Consider the following 18,913-nt stretch of genomic DNA (forward strand, 5'->3'; position numbering starts at 1 on the left):
CTAAGTTGGTACTCTTCTTGATTTGTTTCCATCCATTGCTTCTTGTTCTGCTTTATACTTTGCAAAGTATACTTTGCAAAAATACTTTGCAAAGGTAGTACTTCCACATATGGCAAATGTTTTCATTTGAGTACAACTCTCTTTGATGAAATACATCTTTATACAAATAATAAGCACTTTTATTTTGTTTATATTTATTTCATGTTCCCCAACTTCTGATACAATATTATAGTAAATCCATACTAAATAGTTACCTTCCCTTTTTTTCCTTTTTTCCCAGTTTTCTCTGTCTCTCTATCCACGGCTAATTTTAGATTTTTCAGTTCCTGGCGCATTAATTCATCAACCTGTATAAGCACATACATAGAGGTAATACAAAATATTGTACTAAAAAAAAATCTGCAACCAGAAAATATAAATGTTATGCCAAGGATAAACACTCATATATAATCATCCAATTTTATTAGCATTTTTGGAGGGAGAATTATGTCTGTAATAACCTTCCCTCCAAAATAAAGCATTATTATCAAAATAAAATACTAAATTGGATAGAGTAAGCATGCTCCAAATCCCTTTTCTTAAATCTTGCCATCTAGTGGGACCTAGTGTACCTCCACTGTGGCTACATCTATTTTATGGAACACCTGTCCTATGGATTTGGCAGGCCCCTGTCCTTTTAGTCTTTTAGAAGGCCATCAAGACCTGGATTATTTCTAGGTACAGGGGCGAAAGAGGATGTCTGGAGTTGATTGTTGGGCATCCCAAAGGATAATTGAGGTGATGGGTTTTGTTTTGTTTTTACAGTTTTTATGTTTCTGAGTTTTATTGTTGTTGTGAGCTGCCCAGAGCTGGGTTTTTAGATGGGTAGCCATATAAGCCTTTTAATCAAACAAGTAAATAAACAGACTCTGGATGGATAAGCACTACCTCTGAAGGAGCAGTTTTGCAATTTGGAAGGCTGTTTGGACTCTTGGCACCTGCTCAAGCAAATGGAAGCTGTGACTAGAGAGAGAATGACTTGATTTGGAAGTCATTACTACGGCACTGCTACTCATTTGGCTATAATAATTCAATGTCAGTACAAGATATTCTATATAGGACTGCCTTTAAAGAATATTAGGAAACTGTAGTTAGCTCACAGTGTAGCAGACCCTATGATGTCAGCAGGTCCCCTGATGCTGAGTGCAGGTTACCTCTATGTTGTGGGTACTGCACTGATAACTAGTTAATTTCCATGTACAATTTAAAGTGTATATTTGACTTACAAAGCCATAGCTGACCCATGTTTATAAAGGCAGATGGGTATTTTTAGAACTGGTTGATCCATCTGGTGACCTTAAGAGAACTTAATATTTGTTCCCCACTTCCAGGAAATAAAGATACTTGAGGCTAGAAGGAGCCGCTTTTTAATGGCAACTCCAATTGTCTGTAAGAGTCTCCCAGTAGAAATCAGATTGACCCTATCTCTTTTGGTATTCAGAAGGGTAACAAGAGTTGTTTGGCTAATGGTGAGATAGATATGGAATAAATAAATATCATGCTTTATGTGAATCTTAGATTTCAGCATTAAATGTGCTGTGTCACCATGCAGAACTGAAGCCTGGACTCTTAGGGGTTTCTAGTTCCCTGATGGTATAAATCAAATGTAGCAATTTTTTGGCTTGAAGATCAGATCGGGTTCCAAATAAGTATATTGCATATATAGGGTCCTCTATGTACGTTTTGCATACTTATGCACACTATTCATAAAATATACTTTCTTAAACTACTGCCCCCACTCTCTCTCATACACATACACACATACACTCACACATACACATCACTTAGTGCTCCACAATCAGATAACTGATTGTGTTCCACAATCCCTTTTCTGCAGGCGGCCCAAAAATATTGATCCAACAGGAAAGATGGAATTCATAATTCTACAGTAGACACAAAGTGGATTACAAAATACATGTAAGAAAGCTGTTGTGCTACAATAATTCAGAATCTTTTTCATACATTGGGAAATTTGCTTTGAAACTTCTGCCAGAAATATACTAGGTGGCTGAAATGTAGTGGTGGGTTATGACCAGTACGCCTGGTATGGGCATACCGGTGCCTGCCGGGAGCACCAGGTACTGTTCCAGTACAGTGTTCCTGAGGGCCCAACCGCCCACCCTCGCTTCTTACTGATATTTGAAGTTTTTGGGGCTTCCGCACACATGCACAGCACCTGCGCGATGCTCCGCCGAGCAGCTGGAGTGTCGCAGTTGATAAGTACACATGCACGCCCTGCGCGTGTGTGCATGTGTGCTATGTGGGTTCATGTGGTTGGTGCGAAGCCCCGTTGCACTGTACCATTGCAACGAGATCCGGAACCCATCACTGCTTAAATGTTTTCTCAACTTCACAGTCTTGGAATTTCCTGGTGGCTTCTCATCCAGGAATTGACCAGGTCTGACCCTCATTAACTTTCATGTGATCAGCTGAGATAAGTTATGCTAAATGGCAAAAACGCTGCACTTTCCAGAAACTTTGTAGACGGTTACAATATATATATAAGAACACAAATATGTAGCCTAGACAGTATACATATTTGTCTACCAATCAAGGATTCTATGAACTCATTTTCATGGCAGAGCAGACCAGAAATTATGCATATACAAAAAATTATGCTACTAAATACTAAAGATTATGATTATAATTATATAGAAAAGTCTATTCAGGGTCTTTAGAAAGCTAGAACTGAAACATTCTTTTACTACTTTAGATAAGTAACATGATTATCAGAAGGAATTGGAAAGAATAAAACATTTTCATGATGTCAAAGCTTATTTTATTTATTTATTTTTTAAACAAATGTATATAGATTTTTTTTTTATAGAAGCCACCTGCTTTTTTCTGTAAAACAAGGAACTTCCAGAGAGCATCATTTCAATCATTTGTAGCACAAGTTTCAAAGACAAAGGCAGGCTGATATTAAATTATAAAATAGATATTCCTGATAAATTTTACTTTTGTATAGGAATCTTCTTTGACTACAGCCATTTTTTTTCTTTTAAATGACCTACTAGAATGAAGTCACCTGAACTCTGATCTCTTCTTCCACTTCTTTCCTTTTTTCTTCTTTGATTAGTTCTGGGTCATATTCTTGTGAAAAGTTCCATTTCTCATCTCTATTCTTCCAAATATCTGTCACCCAAGAAAAGAAAAAGAATGAGAAGGGAATGAGGGCTTGGTTTTTTTGTTTTTAAATAAGTCTTAAAGCATAGCAAAATTTGTATTTCTGGTTCTGGTAACTGAATTCATTACATTAATGAGTTTTAATGATTTTTTGAAATGGAAAATTAACTGTAATTAATGAAGTTTTAAAGCTCAATTCTGGCTACAGGTTTAGCAATACCCATTGTAGAGTCTATATCCTGCTTCTGCAAAGAGTTCAGATATTTGAAAGTAGATAAGGATGGGAAAACATTTTTGAAGTGAAAGCTGCATTAGGTGGGCAAAATGTATAGGCCACTGTAATCTAATTAAAAGTGCATATTTGTAGGTGGATTACATATTCTAATTTTACTATGTATGTAAGTTATTTTGAATTTCCCTCCAGTTAATTATATACTCAAAATAACATGCTGATATTGTTAATGATGATAACTGGAGTGTTTCTTTGTTATATAATACTCCATAGACAACAGGTAATTGAATTTACCGATGGATCCTTTGACTGGCAGGTGAAAAAACAAGCATTCTCCTATAAGGCCTATTGAGAAATGTGATATTTTACATGTCTCTATCTCCCTTTCCATTACAACAGAGATATGTGAAAGCATCTTTTGATACTATATATATATATACAGTATTGCTCTCCAAGTATTTAATAAAACCATGATTACACCATTATTAGCATACATCGACATTTAAACACCACAAAATTAGTTCCTTCTTTACCATGAAGTCTACAAATAAACTGAATCTTTTGATGAAGCAATACTATGTCCCATCCTGTAAAAATCTATGAAATCCCCAGACATATTTGAAATGTAAACTTTTGAAATGCTATTTAAAAAGTTATAGCAAAGCATTTGTCTCACCCTTGGAAATTAATTTTCAATTTCTACTATATCTATATTTGGGGATTGTTGTTTATATATCTGATTAAAAATGGACCAGCGGAAATTGTTTTATGTCATCTCTTAAAGTTAACATTGACCTTACAATTTCTTTTTGATTCAGCCAAGCAGGAGACGCATGTTTTCAGTCTTAGGCACCATATATTAATATTTAACAAAAAGTACACGAAAAACATAAACAGTCTAAATATTCACCAACCTGTTTTAAGTTTCTCTCTACTTGCCTCTGTATTTGTTGTTTCCTTCTTCCATTATTGGGAGAAAATTACTTGGGGACATTTTCCAACCTTCCTCTTCTTCCTTAATAAATAATATAAATCTTGCTAGAACTGATTTTGGAACACAATTGTAAATAAATTTTCAAATTCATGCTGCAAATTTTAGTTTTAAAGAACAGTTATTATTATTAATCCTTACATTTGCATGAATGAGTTTTACTACTTCTCTAATTCCAGGCATTCTGATATACTTTAATCTCTCACTCTCTTTATTCTGTATTTCATTGTTCATTCTGAATATTTGGGTATATCTATTGGGTATAATATTTGGGTACGGGGAAAAGTCTTTATGTATATGGTTGTAAGCAAATTGGTTTCTCTGTCTCTCTGTCTTTCCCCTGAAGGTACTCACATTTTCTGTGTTTAAATGAGTCCATGAAACTGCAATTAGGGATCCCACTGTTACTGGAGTATTAACTAGAAAATTCACATAGTCAGCAGATTTTGATAATAAATGAAAAACATCAGACTTCCTATTGTTTGAAATGATATAGCCATGGTGATGAATCTATGGCATGCATGCCAGAGGTGGCACGCAGTGCCCTCTTTGTCGGCACACGAGCCATCACCCCAGTTCAGCTGCACCACGCACGCATGTGTGCCTTCCGCCAGCCAGCTGGTCTTTGGGTATCTGCCATTCATGCGCAGTGGGCGGGGCTCATGCATGCATGCACGGGAGGCCACACATGCATGCGGGGGCACATGTGATGGGCCACACATGCAGGTGGCGGGGTGCATGTGGTGGGCCATGTGCGCATTGCATTTTGGGGGTTCAGGAGTGCACATGCGCATTTACGTTTGGGGCACTCAGTCTGGCAAAAGTTAGCCATCATTGTGATATAGCAATGTCTAGCCTGTCCTGCTTCTATTAACTGCAACCGAGTAGATGAAAGTAACAAGTTGGAGTGACTGATAGAACCACTGTCCCCAATAGCTCCATCCCAGAATTTCTAAAAAGATAGGGAGGAATCCCAATGCTTATTCATCTCATTGCACATTTACATTAGCTGGTTTAAAGAAAGGCCTGTAGCATTTTTCTTAGTAATACTTAAAATCTTATTTATTCTATTTTATTTATAAATAGATATGTTGATAATGTTTCTAAATCATAGTAAAAATCCAGTTTCTCTGTCCAGCCATATCTGACTCTAGGGTGCAGTGCTCATCTCCAATTCTTGGCCAAGGGAGCCAGCATTATCGAAAGACATTTTCCGTGGTCATGTGGCCAGATGGCTATATGCCAAAGGACCACAGAATTCTGTTACTTTCTCACCAAAATGGTACCTACTTGCATTTGCATGTTTTCGAACTGCTAGGTGAGCAGGAGCTGAACAGAAACGGAATGGGAGCTAACCTCATTGCATTATATTCGAGTCTTGAACCCGAATTGTCAGATTTCCAGCTGATAAGGTTAGTATCTTTAACCACTGAGCCATTATAAATAATAATTATAATAATAGAATATAATCATTATAATCAAATTAAAAATTTTCTTAAATTAAATTCTACCATTCTAAATTCTAGAATTTAAATGCAGAAAAACGTTTATCTGTATAAATTTTCAGAGATTCTGCCAATCTGATAAAAGGAGTATGACAATGATATAAGATAGTTCTCATTTCTGCACTGGATGAATTTTTCAGTACTCCTGAGACTCAAGTAAGACAAATATGCAATGTTTTTTCTTAATTTTAATGTATTCAAACTGGCCAAGTGAGAGAGAACTGAGATAAGGCAGCTGTTCCTGAAACTTCCCTAGCCATTAAAGCAGAAAATATGCTCCTCAGCTGAGTCTTTTGGCATCATATGTTGATTTATTTTCTTTTTTTTTGTTCTATCCCACCTTATACAGACTTGTTTTATCAAATAAAATATTTATTATGGTGATAAACCTGTGTCACTCCATGCTTTAGTTTTAATGTATTAGGAGGAGCTTAGAAGAAGCTGCATAAAAGCCTCAAGTAAGTTACATGTGCCCATGAAACCTGAAAACTTTATTATAACAAGATTCAGCAAATTTTGGAGTGCTTCGGAGACTTTCCAGTTCATTCATTAATTACATTTATATTTAACTTGTTCTCTAAGGTACTCAAGGCAGTCGCCTCTTGTTTGATCTTCAAAACAATAATCCTGTGATTTGTTGAAAAGGTCTGGCTCAAAAGCCACAGTAAGTTCCATTGTGGCTTAGTGAAATTGTACCTGGGTCACCTGGGAGCTGATTCATCCACCTAAATACTATAGCACACACTCACCCCAGTTGTTTTTTCCCCCTGTGATATGTTCTTCTTTTTCTGAAATGTTTAAACTATTATTCTCTCATCATGTCAAAATTCTAGTTAAGTTTTTAAGAACAAATTGTTTAGAAATGAACTTGAACATACGTAAGTTAAAACAAAACTCTTAAATTTCATATCCCTGGAATTTAATTAAGCCATACATTGCTATAAGTCTATTCTTCATTTGTATTGTCTGTTTCATTCTTACAATTCAAACTATTTAGAATATGCATGAACACTGCGTATCAAACCTGCTTCTTATAACATCTTAAACAACTGTGACTTATAAAATCTCATATGTAATTTGCCAAACCCTTTTATGCATACAAAGCAATCAGATATTACAAAAGCTGTGTCAGATCTGGAATTGGCTTGGTTGAACCCTTAAGAACTTGTAGTGTACTGAAGGTAAGGAATAGGTATAAGTAGGTTAAAAACATCATATCATGTTTCATATTACATACATACATACATATCTATACACATATGCATCCCCCTCCCCCCGGTGGTGGGATTCAATTTTTTTTACTACCGGTTCTGTGGGCATGGTGTGGCTTGGTGGGCATGGCTTAGTGAGCATGGGGAAGGATATTGCAAAATCCCCATTCCCTCTCCACTTCTGGGGAAGGATACTGTAAAATCTCAATTTCCACCCCACTCCAGGGCAAGTATACTATAAAATCCCCATTCCCTCCCCACCCTACTAATCTGCTTTCCAGCTCCGTTCTGCTGTACAGGGCAACAATAAAAGACGACCCAGCCAATCAGCTGGAACTCGGGAGGCAGCGAATAGATGGGGCGGAGCCATCCAGAGGTGGTATTTGCCAGTTCTTCGAATTACTCAAAATTCCTGGTTCGCCAGAAGTGGTCAGAACTGGCTGAATACCACCTCTGACACACCCACACCCCTATATATAGTAATACTGTATACTCAGGGTTGGAGAAGACAAGCTACACTGAGTTTGAACCCTTTAGCACCTTATATTGTAGCACAGAAAGTTTCAGAAGGGTGATAAAGAATGTCTAACCTTCAAATATATCTTCCTGATTCTCCTCTTTCAATATACCAAAACAAAATAAAATAATCTCAAAACTCTATTAGAGAATATTATTTTTACCATCTTTTTTCTGGATTTATATATGTTATTATTTCTGATTCAGAGTGACTTGCCTCATCTTTCTTCTTTGGTTTCTTTTCTTCTATCTCATTTCCTTTCTTCTTCGATTTGCCCTTTTCTTTCTTTTCCTTTTTCCCCTTTTTCCCTTTCTTTTTCTGTTCTTCTTCTGCTTTAGCAGCTAGTTCAGCAGCAACCTGATAGAAGGAATCATGTCTATTTACATTTTTAAACACCTTAAAGGTAGTACTATATATAAGAATACAAATAAGCTGATCTTAGAGGTCATCGTATTAATAATTTCTCTTCCCTCCTGCTGGAAGTTAGATTCAATGAGCAATAAATTTGGAGAGATATCTTAGTTTTTATTGTTGTTGTTTGCTATACTATATAATAAAACTTCCGAGGTTGGGTAGATAGCAGCGAGTACAAATCTAATGTATAAGTCAAAGACCAGCAATACACATTACTTTTTACAATATGTTAAAAAGTACTGACATTAAGATATAATTAAAACGTATTGATGTTAAAAGTGAAAAATAACATACATGTTCTCAAATTGTTCAGGTCACTCCCTGATTTACCTGGGAGCAAAGCCGTTAAGTATGGGAGTAAATACAAAGGTCCAGAAATTGTTAGAGATATGTCCAAATAATTGGTACAAGATGACAACTATACTTTTGTAACCATTTTTTTTCTTGTGAACATTGCAGCAGCACAGAACTTTGCCACTGCATACGTGGTAGCCAGGTTTGTGTCCTGGAGGAGAAAGCCTAGATAAAAATTGGCTGCCCTCCCTAGCAATCTCTCTAATAATGGGAGAATATGTGCAGACCTACAAGCTCTGTATAGCTCAGTGTAATAGAACATGTGAGACACCTTCCACTTCTCCTTTACCACATGTACAAACCCATTCTGCAATAGGTGTTCTCTTATACCTGCCCTGGAGGAGTGCTGAAGGAAGAATGTTAAATCTGGCTCTGAAGAAAGCTATTCTTTGTTTTGGGAAAATCAGGTCATTTAGATATCTTGCCGATTCCCACACACCCTGTTTGATTCTGTCCCTACTGTGGAGAGGCAACCTATTTAGTTCTTCTTGGAACTCCATGTCCTTCATTCTATTAATTACTACTTGCTTTGCTTGATCAAAGCCTAGAGACATTAAGAATAACGGTGAGAGCCCATAAGAGCCCAGCTTGTGATTAATTGCCTGTTTCCAGGGGGATGGGAAATTGTCAGTCAACACTAGTGGGGACAGTCCCTCTGGAAAGAAATGCATTTTAAGCCAATGAATGACCGTCATCTTCCAGGCTCTTACCTGAATTTGAGGCATGCCTGTCTCAATTCTTAACTGGGCATTTGGCATTCCATTGGGTGCAGCTAAGATGGCTCGCAGGAATGGTTTGTATGGTTTCTAGCAAGTATTTCTTTGCAAGGATTCCTGTTTGTGCCCCATATAGATTTTGTGCCAATGTTTTAGTCTCAAAAAGTTTTAAGGCAGCAGGCATTAACTGACCTCCGCCTGTGTAAAAGAAATGTTTAACTGCGTTTGAGGACCTATTGGCTGCTTGCAATGTGTGATCCAGGTATGCCTTCCATGTCCCTTGCGAGTGGAAAACCACCCCAAGGTATCTAAATGTTCTAACCTGTTCCACACTATCTCCTTCTATTTTCCAGGACTATTGGCTTGGTCTTTTAGCAAAAACTAAAATTTTGATTTATCAAAGTTAAGGACCAGCTTGTTTTCCCTGCAATAGCCGAGTGTTGCCCTAATTGCTCTCTTCAGTCCTACAGGGGTTTGTGAAATAATAGCGGCATCATCAGCATATAAGAGAATTGGAATTTTGTGTTGTGCTAGGTTAGGAGGATGGAAATCAGGGTTCTGTAAGAGATCAATCAGGGGATTAATATAGAAGTTAAAGAGGGCGGGGGACAGGATGCAACCCTGCCTACCCCTTTTTGTACCCTTACTGGGGTGGTTAAACTCCCTTGGGGATTGCACCTCACTTTCAGGGTGGAATTGGCATACAATTTTTGTATGAGGAAGAGGAGGCGTTTATCGATAGTGGTGCATTTAGTTTCTCCCAGAGGGTAATCCTGGATATTGAATCAAAGGCCTGCTTAAAATCGAGGAAGGCCAGAAAGAGAGAGGATTGAAGAAAAAACCAAAAAAGCCACCCGAAAAGAGCCGTTTACTACAGCAACCAATGGAGGCGGAGAACCCTGCTATTGAAGAAGCCCCTGGGGCCTCAGAGGAGGAGGATGAAAATGCTGAAGACGACGCAATGGTGAGTGCACCTATTCCCCCCTTTACCATAAAATCCCAACTCCAAGTGCCCAGAACAGGGATAGAAGGGGAAGTTGGGGCGATCATAGACACCGACTGCACCAGATGCTTAATCAGCATGTCAATAGTGGAGCAGCTAGGAATACGCACAAGACCCTAACCCACCCTATTCGGTTCGAGCAAGTAGATAGAACCCTAATTGGGGGCGCCACGGCCACAAAGATCACTGAATTAGTAAAGTTGAAGATAGGCCGACACTACGAGATTCATTGTAGCCCCAAAATTGCAGGAGTCAATTATCTTGGGACTTGCATGGTTGGACAAGCAGGCACCTACTATCAAGTGGGAGGACGGTGTTAGAAAATTGATCATTGATTTTGGCCTGTTACCATCTGTGGAGCCTAAAGGCCACCCAGGAACAATTAGAACCAACAGCCCAAACCATCCAGAACCTGCAGCCCCCGCAGCAGACACCAAACCTCCGGGGATCCAATGAGTGTCAAAGGTCTACTGGGACTTGCCGGGTGTGTTCAGTGAGGAAGACGGAGACTTCCTTCCACCTCACCGCCCCACAGACTGTGCGATAGACTTCAAACCAGGGGTAGCCTTACCAAAACCAAAAATGTACTCTATGACTCCTAAGGAGATGACTGAATTGAGGAAGTACATCAACACCAATTTAAAAAGGGGTTTTATTGAACCAGTCAAGTCGAAGGTAGCGGCCCCAGTGCTCTTCAGAGAAAAGAAAGATGGCAGAGTTCGCCTCTGTGTAGATCTGCGAGCTTTGAATGCAGTATGTGAAAAGAACACTTATCCTCTCCCCCTCATGAAAGATATGTTGAACCACTTGGCTAAAGGCAAAATCTTCACCAAGCTGGACTTGAGAGAGGCATATTACCGCATACAAATCCGAAAAGGGTATGAGTGGAAAACTGCATTTAACATACCCTGGGAAGCTTCCAGTACAAAGTCATGCCTTTTGGACTACAAGGAGCACCCGCAGTCTTCATGAAGTACATAAATGAGATGTTACATAACCACCTGTACCGCGGAGTACTCATTTATTTGGATGACATCTTGATTTTCTCTGAGACCTTAGAAGAACATGTAAAACTGGTGCGTCAAGTTCTGAAAAAACGTCTAGATGCCAAGCTATATGCCAAGTTGTCAAAGTGTGAGTTCCACAAGACCTCGCTAGATTACCTGGGGTATTGTATCTCCAACGAAGGAGTAGAAATGGATCCAGGAAAAGTAAAAGCGGTGTTGGATTGGAAACCTCCCGGTACTCGCAAACAACTACAAAGTTTTCTTGGATTTGCGAATTTTTATAGGCAGTTCAACCCAACTTTAGCTGAAATTGCCAAAAAGGGTCATTTCAGATTGTGGAGTTCAGTTCACAGCTAAGTTCTGGAGAGAGTTCCTCAAATCAATTGGGTCCACGCAGGGGCTCAGCTCAGCATTTCATCCCAGCACCAATGGCACAGCAGAGAGGGCCAATGCGATGGTGGAACAATACCTCCGGTGTTATGTGGACTATCAGCAAGACAACTGATCAGACTTACTACCTTTCGCTGAAGTGGCATACAACAAACCGGTACAACAGCAGTACTGGTTTAACTCCGTTCCAGATTACCAGTGGCATGGAGTTCTTTCCCATGCCTGAGCTACCAAAAGAACCTCCCTCCTCCATGTCTCTGAATGAATGGATGGACACACTGAAAAAGGGATGGGAAAATACGAAGAAGACTCTAACCAATGCAGCAGAAGCCTACAAGAAGCAAGCTGATAAACATCGTTCCCTCCAACCCCCCCTTTCGGGTGGGGGACAAAGTTTTTTATCTACGAAATACATAAGATTGAGGATGCCTAGTAAGAAACTGGGTCCAAAATTCCTAGGACCTTTCCCAATAGAAAAGATAATTAACCAAGTTACAGTTAGACTCAGCTTACCCAGAATTCTAGGGAAAATTTACCCAGTATTCCATTGTAGCTTGTTAAAACTTGTAAGGGGATCTAGCATAAGGCCATCTGCCCAAGCTCCCCCTCCTCCTGTAGTGGTAGAAGGGGAAACACATTAAGAAGTGAAAAAAATCTTGGATTCCAGGATGTATAGAGATTGCTTACAATATTTGGTGTATTGGAAGGGATACCCTTTGTCTGAAGCTATATGGCTGAAAAGTTGGGATTTAAAAGCAGATGAATTGGTGAAACAATTCCATGAGAAGTTCCCTGATAAGGCAAAGGGTCCCCCTGGGGGAGGAAGGGGTGATTATATATATATATAATCACCCCTTCCTCCCCCAGGGGGACCCTTTGCCTTATCTTTCTCCCCCAGGGGGACCCTTTGCCTCTCCTCAAAAGAAAAATATTTTCTGGAAAAGAAAATTAAAGAAAGGTTACTATATATATATAGTTTTCTTTTCCAGAAAATATTTTTCTTTTGAGGAGAGGCCACCTGTGAGGCCTGCAGCGGTTCCTTTAAGAATCTTTGGCCTGCCACACTCTTATTAAGGGGGGGGGGGGTTAGCAAAGGGTAGAATGTGTTGTTTTCAAAATAAAAAATTCCTTCCTAGAAGCTCAAGGTCATCTTTTGTCTCCCAAACCTTTACACCTGACTGGAAACAGTTAGGCGTAGACGCCAGCATGGAAGAAGAAGATTGGACCATGTGATGGACTGTGGGTGTGGGGGCAAGATCATGAACTTTTAACTGGGTGGGATTCTGATGTAACTTCCAGAGTCGGAATCCCATAGCACTATGCCAACATGCCTGTTTATTAAATTGGAACTTTAAGCATAGTTTTGGCTTCGACTCTGATTTAATTTTACACGGTATTTGGAACACTTACATCGTGTATTTTTGTACTAAATAGTGGAGTACCAAGATATCGTGACCCGACAAAAGCGTGCTGACAAAACTGCCTCGCTAAAACCGCGATGTCATCAACGCACCAACAACAGCGCGTCAACAGAAGGGCGATTTAAGTTAAGGGTTAGGGTTAGGTTTAGGGTTAGCATTACGTTTAGTGTTAGGGTTAGGTTTACAGCGCCCTTCTGTCGGTGCACTGTTGTCGACGCGAATCAGCACTCATTCGTCGGCGCGGTTCAGAACTCGCGGTTTTGTCATCGCGGTTTAGTCGGCCGCACTTTTGTCGGTCGCCCTTTTGTCAGTGAACCCCCAGATATGATCCAGCGTAGGTTAGGTTTAATTTATTTGTATGCCGCCCTTTTCCCTGAAGGGACTCAGGGCGGCTCACAACTCAAAAAGGGAGGGGAAATACAAACAGAGTTACAAAAACATAAAAAACCATACATAGTTAAAAGCACAACAATCATACCATTTGAACTGGGGCAGCAAGTCTTTAGCCCCAGGCCTGTCGGAACAGCCAGGTTTTAAGGGCTATGCGGAAGGCCTGGAGGGTGGCGAGGGTACGAATCTCCACGGGGAGTTCGTTCCAGAGGGTCGGAGCAGCCACAGAGAAGGCTCTCCTCCGGGTAGTCGCCAGTCGACACTGGCCGGCTGATGGAATTTGGAGGAGGCCTAGTCTGTGGGATCTAATTGGTCTAGTGGAGGTAATTGGCAGTAGGCGGTCTCTCAAGTACCCAGGTCCAATACCATGAAGGGCTTTGTAGGTGACGACTAGCACCTTGAAGCGTACCCGGAGATCAACAGGCAGCCAGTGCAGCTCGCGGAGGATAGGTGTTACGTGGGTGAACCGAGGCGCACCCACGATCGCTCGCATGGCTGCATTCTGGACAAGCTGAAGTCGCCGAATACTCTTCAAGGGCTGCCCCATGTAGAGCACGTTGCAGTAATCCAGTCTGGAGGTCACAAGGGCACGAGTGACTGTTGTGAGAGCCTCCCGGTTCAGGTAGGGACAAAACTGGTGCACCAGGCGAACCTGGGCAAATGCCCCCCTGGTCACAGCTGACAAATGGTGTTCAAAAGTCAGCTGTGGGTCCAGGAGGACTCCCAAGTTGCGAACCCTGTCTGAGGGGCGTACTGTTTGACCCCCCCAGCCTGAGAGATGGAACACTTGGCCAATTAGTAGGAGGGAAGCACAGCAGCCACTCGGTCTTATCTGGATTGAGTACAAGCTTGTTAACCCCCATCCAGTCCCTAACAGCCTCGAGGCCCTGGCACATCACTTCAATCGCTTCATTGAGTTGGCATGGGGCGGACAGATACAGCTGTGTATTGTCCGCGTACTGGTGGTATTTTATCCCGTGCCGTCGAATGATCTCACCCAGCGGTTTCATGTAGATATTAAAGAGGAGGGGGGACAGGACCGAACCCTGCGGCACCCCATACGTTAGGGGCCTAGGGGTCGATCTCTGCCCTCCGACCAACACCGACTGCGACCTGTCCAAGAGGTAAGAGGAGAACCACCGTAAGACAGTGCCTCCCACCCCCACCTCCCGCAGTCGTCACAGAAGGATACCATGGTCGATGGTATCGAAAGCCGCAGAGAGGTCAAGGAGTACTAGGATGGAGGGCATGACCTCCATCCCTGGCTCTCCAGAGATCATCGATCATCGATCAATGCGACCAAAGCGGTTTCCGTGCTGTAGCCAGGCCTGAAACCCGACTGGAAGAGATCTAGGTAATTGGTCTCCTCCAAGGACCGCTGGAGCTGAAAGGCCACCACCTTCTCAACAACCTTCCCCACAAAGGGGAGGTTGGAGACTGGACGATAGTTGTTTAGGACGGCTGGATCCAAAGATGGCTTCTTCAGGAGGGGTCTCACCACCGCCGCCTTTAATGCGGGGGGAAAGACCCCCTCCCGAAGGGAGGCGGCAACAACCGCCTGGATCCAGCCCCGTGTCACCTCCCTGCTGTTAACAACCAGCCAGGAGGGGCACGGGTCCAGTACAAATGTGGAGGCACTTACAGCTCTCATGGCCTTGTCCACGTCCTCAGGGGTAACAGCTTGAAAATCAATCCAGTGATGTCCTACCAGATTATCCCTTGGTGCCTCAGCTGGTTCTGCAGAATTGGAGTCCAGGTCCGCCCGAAGCCGAGCAACTTTATCCGCGAGGAATTGGACGTAGTCCTCAGCTCTGCCTTGCAAAGGATCGCTCGTATCCCTCCTATTTAGGAGGGAGCGGGTTATCCTGAACAAGGCGGCTGGGCGCGACTCAGCGGAAGCAATCAGAGAGGCAATGTATGTTCTTTTTGTCGTCCTAATTGCACGGATGTAAACTCTGATGCTGGATGTTAAAAGTGCTCGGTAGATCTTCCTTCTCTAAAACTGGCTTGTTCATCTTTGATTACCCCCCCTGAAATTAGCCAATCCTGAAGTTTATAATTTAAGTGTTTGGCATACAATTTACTAATAATGCTCAGAAGACTAATGGGTCTATAATTGCCTGGGTCATTTCTATTACCTTTTTTATAAATTGGTATGATAATTGCTACTCCCCAAACTCTAGGCATATGGCCTGTTTTATCTATAAATGTAAACAGTGATGCTAAAAGTGGAGCCCACCAACTGGCGTTCTTTTTGATTATTTCTGGCAGGACATTATCAGCACCCGGTGCCTTATTAGCCTTTAGGGCTCCGATCAACCGGGATATTTCTTCTGGTGTAACAGGGGGCCAGTAAGGAGTTTGATCCAAACTAGTTTGGCTCTCCTTAGTTACATAGTCCGGATCTGTATAAAGCTCCCTAAAATATTCTTTCCAGGCATGAATCGGAACCTGATTTGTTGGGGGTAGGAGAGGTTTCCCCAATTCCCTAGTGATGTGCCAAAAAAGGGATGTATTTTTTTTGTCCTGACTACCATAATTAGCCGCACTTTTTAGAAGGGTCTTATATTGTGCTTTCAGCTTTTTTAAGTAGTGAGTGTGATCCCAAAAGGGGCATTTTTACTTTTCTTGTACTCCATATTATATATCCTTTTTAGTTGCACGCAATCTCTATCGAACCATTTTTTATTCTTTGAAACCAGCCTTTTGGAGTGAGTTAGTGATCTGTTACTGAGAACCGAATTCAATTTTAAAATTAAGGTTTCAAACCCCTCTAAGTAAGATCCTCCACGCTTATTCCATAGTAGAGATATATGTAGCTCTATGGTTTCATCCATTTGGTAACTTCCTTAGCATTTTTCTCATTCCATTCAATTTTTACCTGGGTATTTTGACTCTCTAACCTGGGTGGGTAGGCTGTGCCTGCCCTTAGAGATTTCTGGTGCAATGTGAGAGCGAGGAGAATTGTATTATGATCACTTTCCAGTCGCGAATCTACCTCCATCTTCTGTAAGAACTTCAGGAAGTCATATGATATTATCCAGTAATCAACTGTGGATTTTCTTCCTGCTCCCCGATAAGTATATTTTGCTGGATAGTTGCCCAATGGGGTCCCATTAAGGATACAAAGATACAAACGTACAGTCATTTATGTTACACACAAACCTGCCCGGTTAGCTTTAGGGTCTTTAAATTGTCTGGAATGCAAGGATTCTTCCGTTACATTTTCATCATAGTGGATCTTGAATTGATTAAATAATGCTTGATCATTTGGTCCCATTCTAGCGTTTAGTTTAAGTCCCTCCCTATAATTATTGCAGCTTTGGGGTATTTGTCTGAACAGCCAAGAATAAAATCTTTTATGCTGTCCCAAATATTGTTAATCACATTATTCTTATTAAGTAGAGGAATATAGATATTAAAAAACAAAATCTCCACCTGTTTAAATAAGAGCAATGTAGTTACAACCCATGGCTGTAAAGGTGGCAGTGGTACACATTTAAATTGCAAGGATGTATTAACTAATGTTACAATACCCCCTTTTAGCTCTCCCACCCCTTGCTTGGGACAGCTGGGATTGAGTTAACCCAATAACCATCTAACTGAATCTCTGTGGAGGCCCAGGTTTCCTATAAGAAGAGGATGTCAAATTGTAATATATAGTCAAAAAAGAGTTGGTCTTTTGATGGAACAGACCAACCACTATGTTCCAGGTTATAAGGAAAAGTGGGTCATCTTTTTCAGATCATCAGGAAACTTGATTTATACAAAGGGAAGTTGTCTGGTTGTTGCCATGGATTGAGGTGTCATCGCACACAAAATTGGCCTTCTCTAAAAGTAGGGAGGTCCCGACTAAGACCTGTGTAGACTCTTGAGGAACTTGTTCAGGGTAAGAGGTTTTAGCATCAGCTAACAGAGCTTGCCACACTGATCTCTCTTCTCTGGGTGTAGGGCAAGGAGTTATTAGGTCATATTTCATTCTTTGAGGTGGTGGCTCTGACGTGGGTCGACACTCAGTTTCTTGGTTCGGTGCTGAAGATGCCATGGGATATTCACACAGGGATGAAAGCATCTCCATCTCTACTGGGACCTCTAATACCCCCTTTGGGTCTTGGCTTCTATTTTCCATGATCTTGTATTCATGCAATCCCTTGTCCTCTGGGGGAGAAGTGAGAGGCTCAATTATTGGGGAAACCAGATCTATAAGCGGCTCTGCTGTGTCCATTGTGACCAATAAGGATTTCTTTAAATTTTCTAACTTGTATAATATATTGTCTTGTTCTTTCCTTGGGAGAGTGCCAAAAACATTAATGAGACCAGCTTCTATGCTGTTAAGTATCTCTTCACCAGACAAGGCTGTTTGGCTCCCACTGTCTTTCTCTCTCTTTCCCAAGGTCGAAAATGAGCAGGAGGCAGCCACCTTGGGAGCTCTTATGTTAGCAATTAACGGAGTAACCCTTTCCTCACCGAAGACTCTGATGGGAAAGATTTGAAAGAGGGCTAAATGTGCCTTCATGTTGAATAGCATCTGTGGTATGGTGGGCTGTTTGAAAGACAGGAGAATCTGCTTCTAATTTGGGACCTCAGGAAGCCACTCCACAGCACGGAGATCAATCAGATCCCTGTGACAGTGAAGAAGCTGGCTTAGAGAATTTAATATTGCACTTTTGGAATTCCAACGTCCATAATTAAGTCCGTTCATATGGATTCTAAAAGCAATCTGTTGGGTTTGTAGTGAGCGATGTGATTGTTGTGATTGGGGGAGGGATACTTTCCTGACTTCTTCTTTATTAATACCTTTCCCTCTCATTGCCTTGTCTGGGGAGGGACTGTTTTTCTGAGAGGACTGCCACTTTTTATCCGACTCTTTAACTGTTTCTCTGGCTCTTTGCTCTTTTTCCTCTTCCTTATGCTGCGTATGGGAGTTAACCAAGTCTTCTGGAAGAACTTTAGTGGGGGTACATGGGGCCCGATATTGTACTTGAAGAAAAACAGCGAAGTCTTTTTTCGCTTTTTTCGACTTTTAGAGAAGTCTCTACATCATGTTGGATGGCAATTAATTGTTCGAATATTGAAACCACTGTTTGCACTGTGAGAAGGCATTGCTTTGCCATAAACTCAGTTGAATTTTCCCAAGGTAAACTCTTCATACTCTGAATTATCTGGTTGTTGGTCGCCTTTTTAGTCTTTAACTCAGTTTCCATATAGGAAGTTATTGAACTAGTTGTTTGTGAGAAAAGCTGGCTTTCAGATTGTCATCCCGTCCCCCTCCCCGCTATATCGGGAAAGTCTAGTAAATGCTGTTTTGCCACATCTTTTTGCAGGTCCTGTTCTTATCTCTCCAGATTGTTGGGAATGGGGGGCTGGTGCCATGGCGTTTCTTTCTTTTTCCCATGCTTTTTTAATTCTCGGCAGCAACAAAAGTTTTTGTTTGTATTATGTTCTACGCTGTTATCTCCACCAAAAAATGTTAATTAAATTAAAAAGGATCCAATGGGAATACTAAAATAAAATAAAACTGGGAGGCACTACTGCAAACATGCTCCAGCTACCACAAATCTAATGAATAAATAACTTTAACCAACATTTTAAATACT

At 41.1% G+C, this 18,913-nt stretch overlaps 1 protein-coding gene across 1 annotated transcript in view; it reads right to left on the reverse strand.

Moving 5' to 3' along the window:
* DRC11 (dynein regulatory complex subunit 11) overlaps nucleotides 1-18,913 on the reverse strand; it is a 157,575-nt gene that overhangs the window by 86,470 nt on the left and 52,192 nt on the right. The window contains exons 8-11 of the mRNA XM_087716592.1: nucleotides 7,838-7,978; nucleotides 4,337-4,412; nucleotides 3,068-3,174; nucleotides 255-347 (exon numbers count right to left, since the gene is read on the reverse strand). Of these exons, the coding sequence (XP_087572718.1) occupies nucleotides 255-347; nucleotides 3,068-3,174; nucleotides 4,337-4,412; nucleotides 7,838-7,978 (417 nt within the window). The remainder of the gene's footprint in view (nucleotides 1-254; nucleotides 348-3,067; nucleotides 3,175-4,336; nucleotides 4,413-7,837; nucleotides 7,979-18,913) is intronic.

The sequence above is a fragment of the Thamnophis sirtalis genome, unplaced genomic scaffold (assembly GCF_051295495.1).
Source record: "Thamnophis sirtalis isolate CommonGarterSnake01/CBP01778 unplaced genomic scaffold, rThaSir2_p1.2 scaffold_5, whole genome shotgun sequence".
NCBI lineage: Eukaryota > Metazoa > Chordata > Lepidosauria > Squamata > Natricidae > Thamnophis > Thamnophis sirtalis.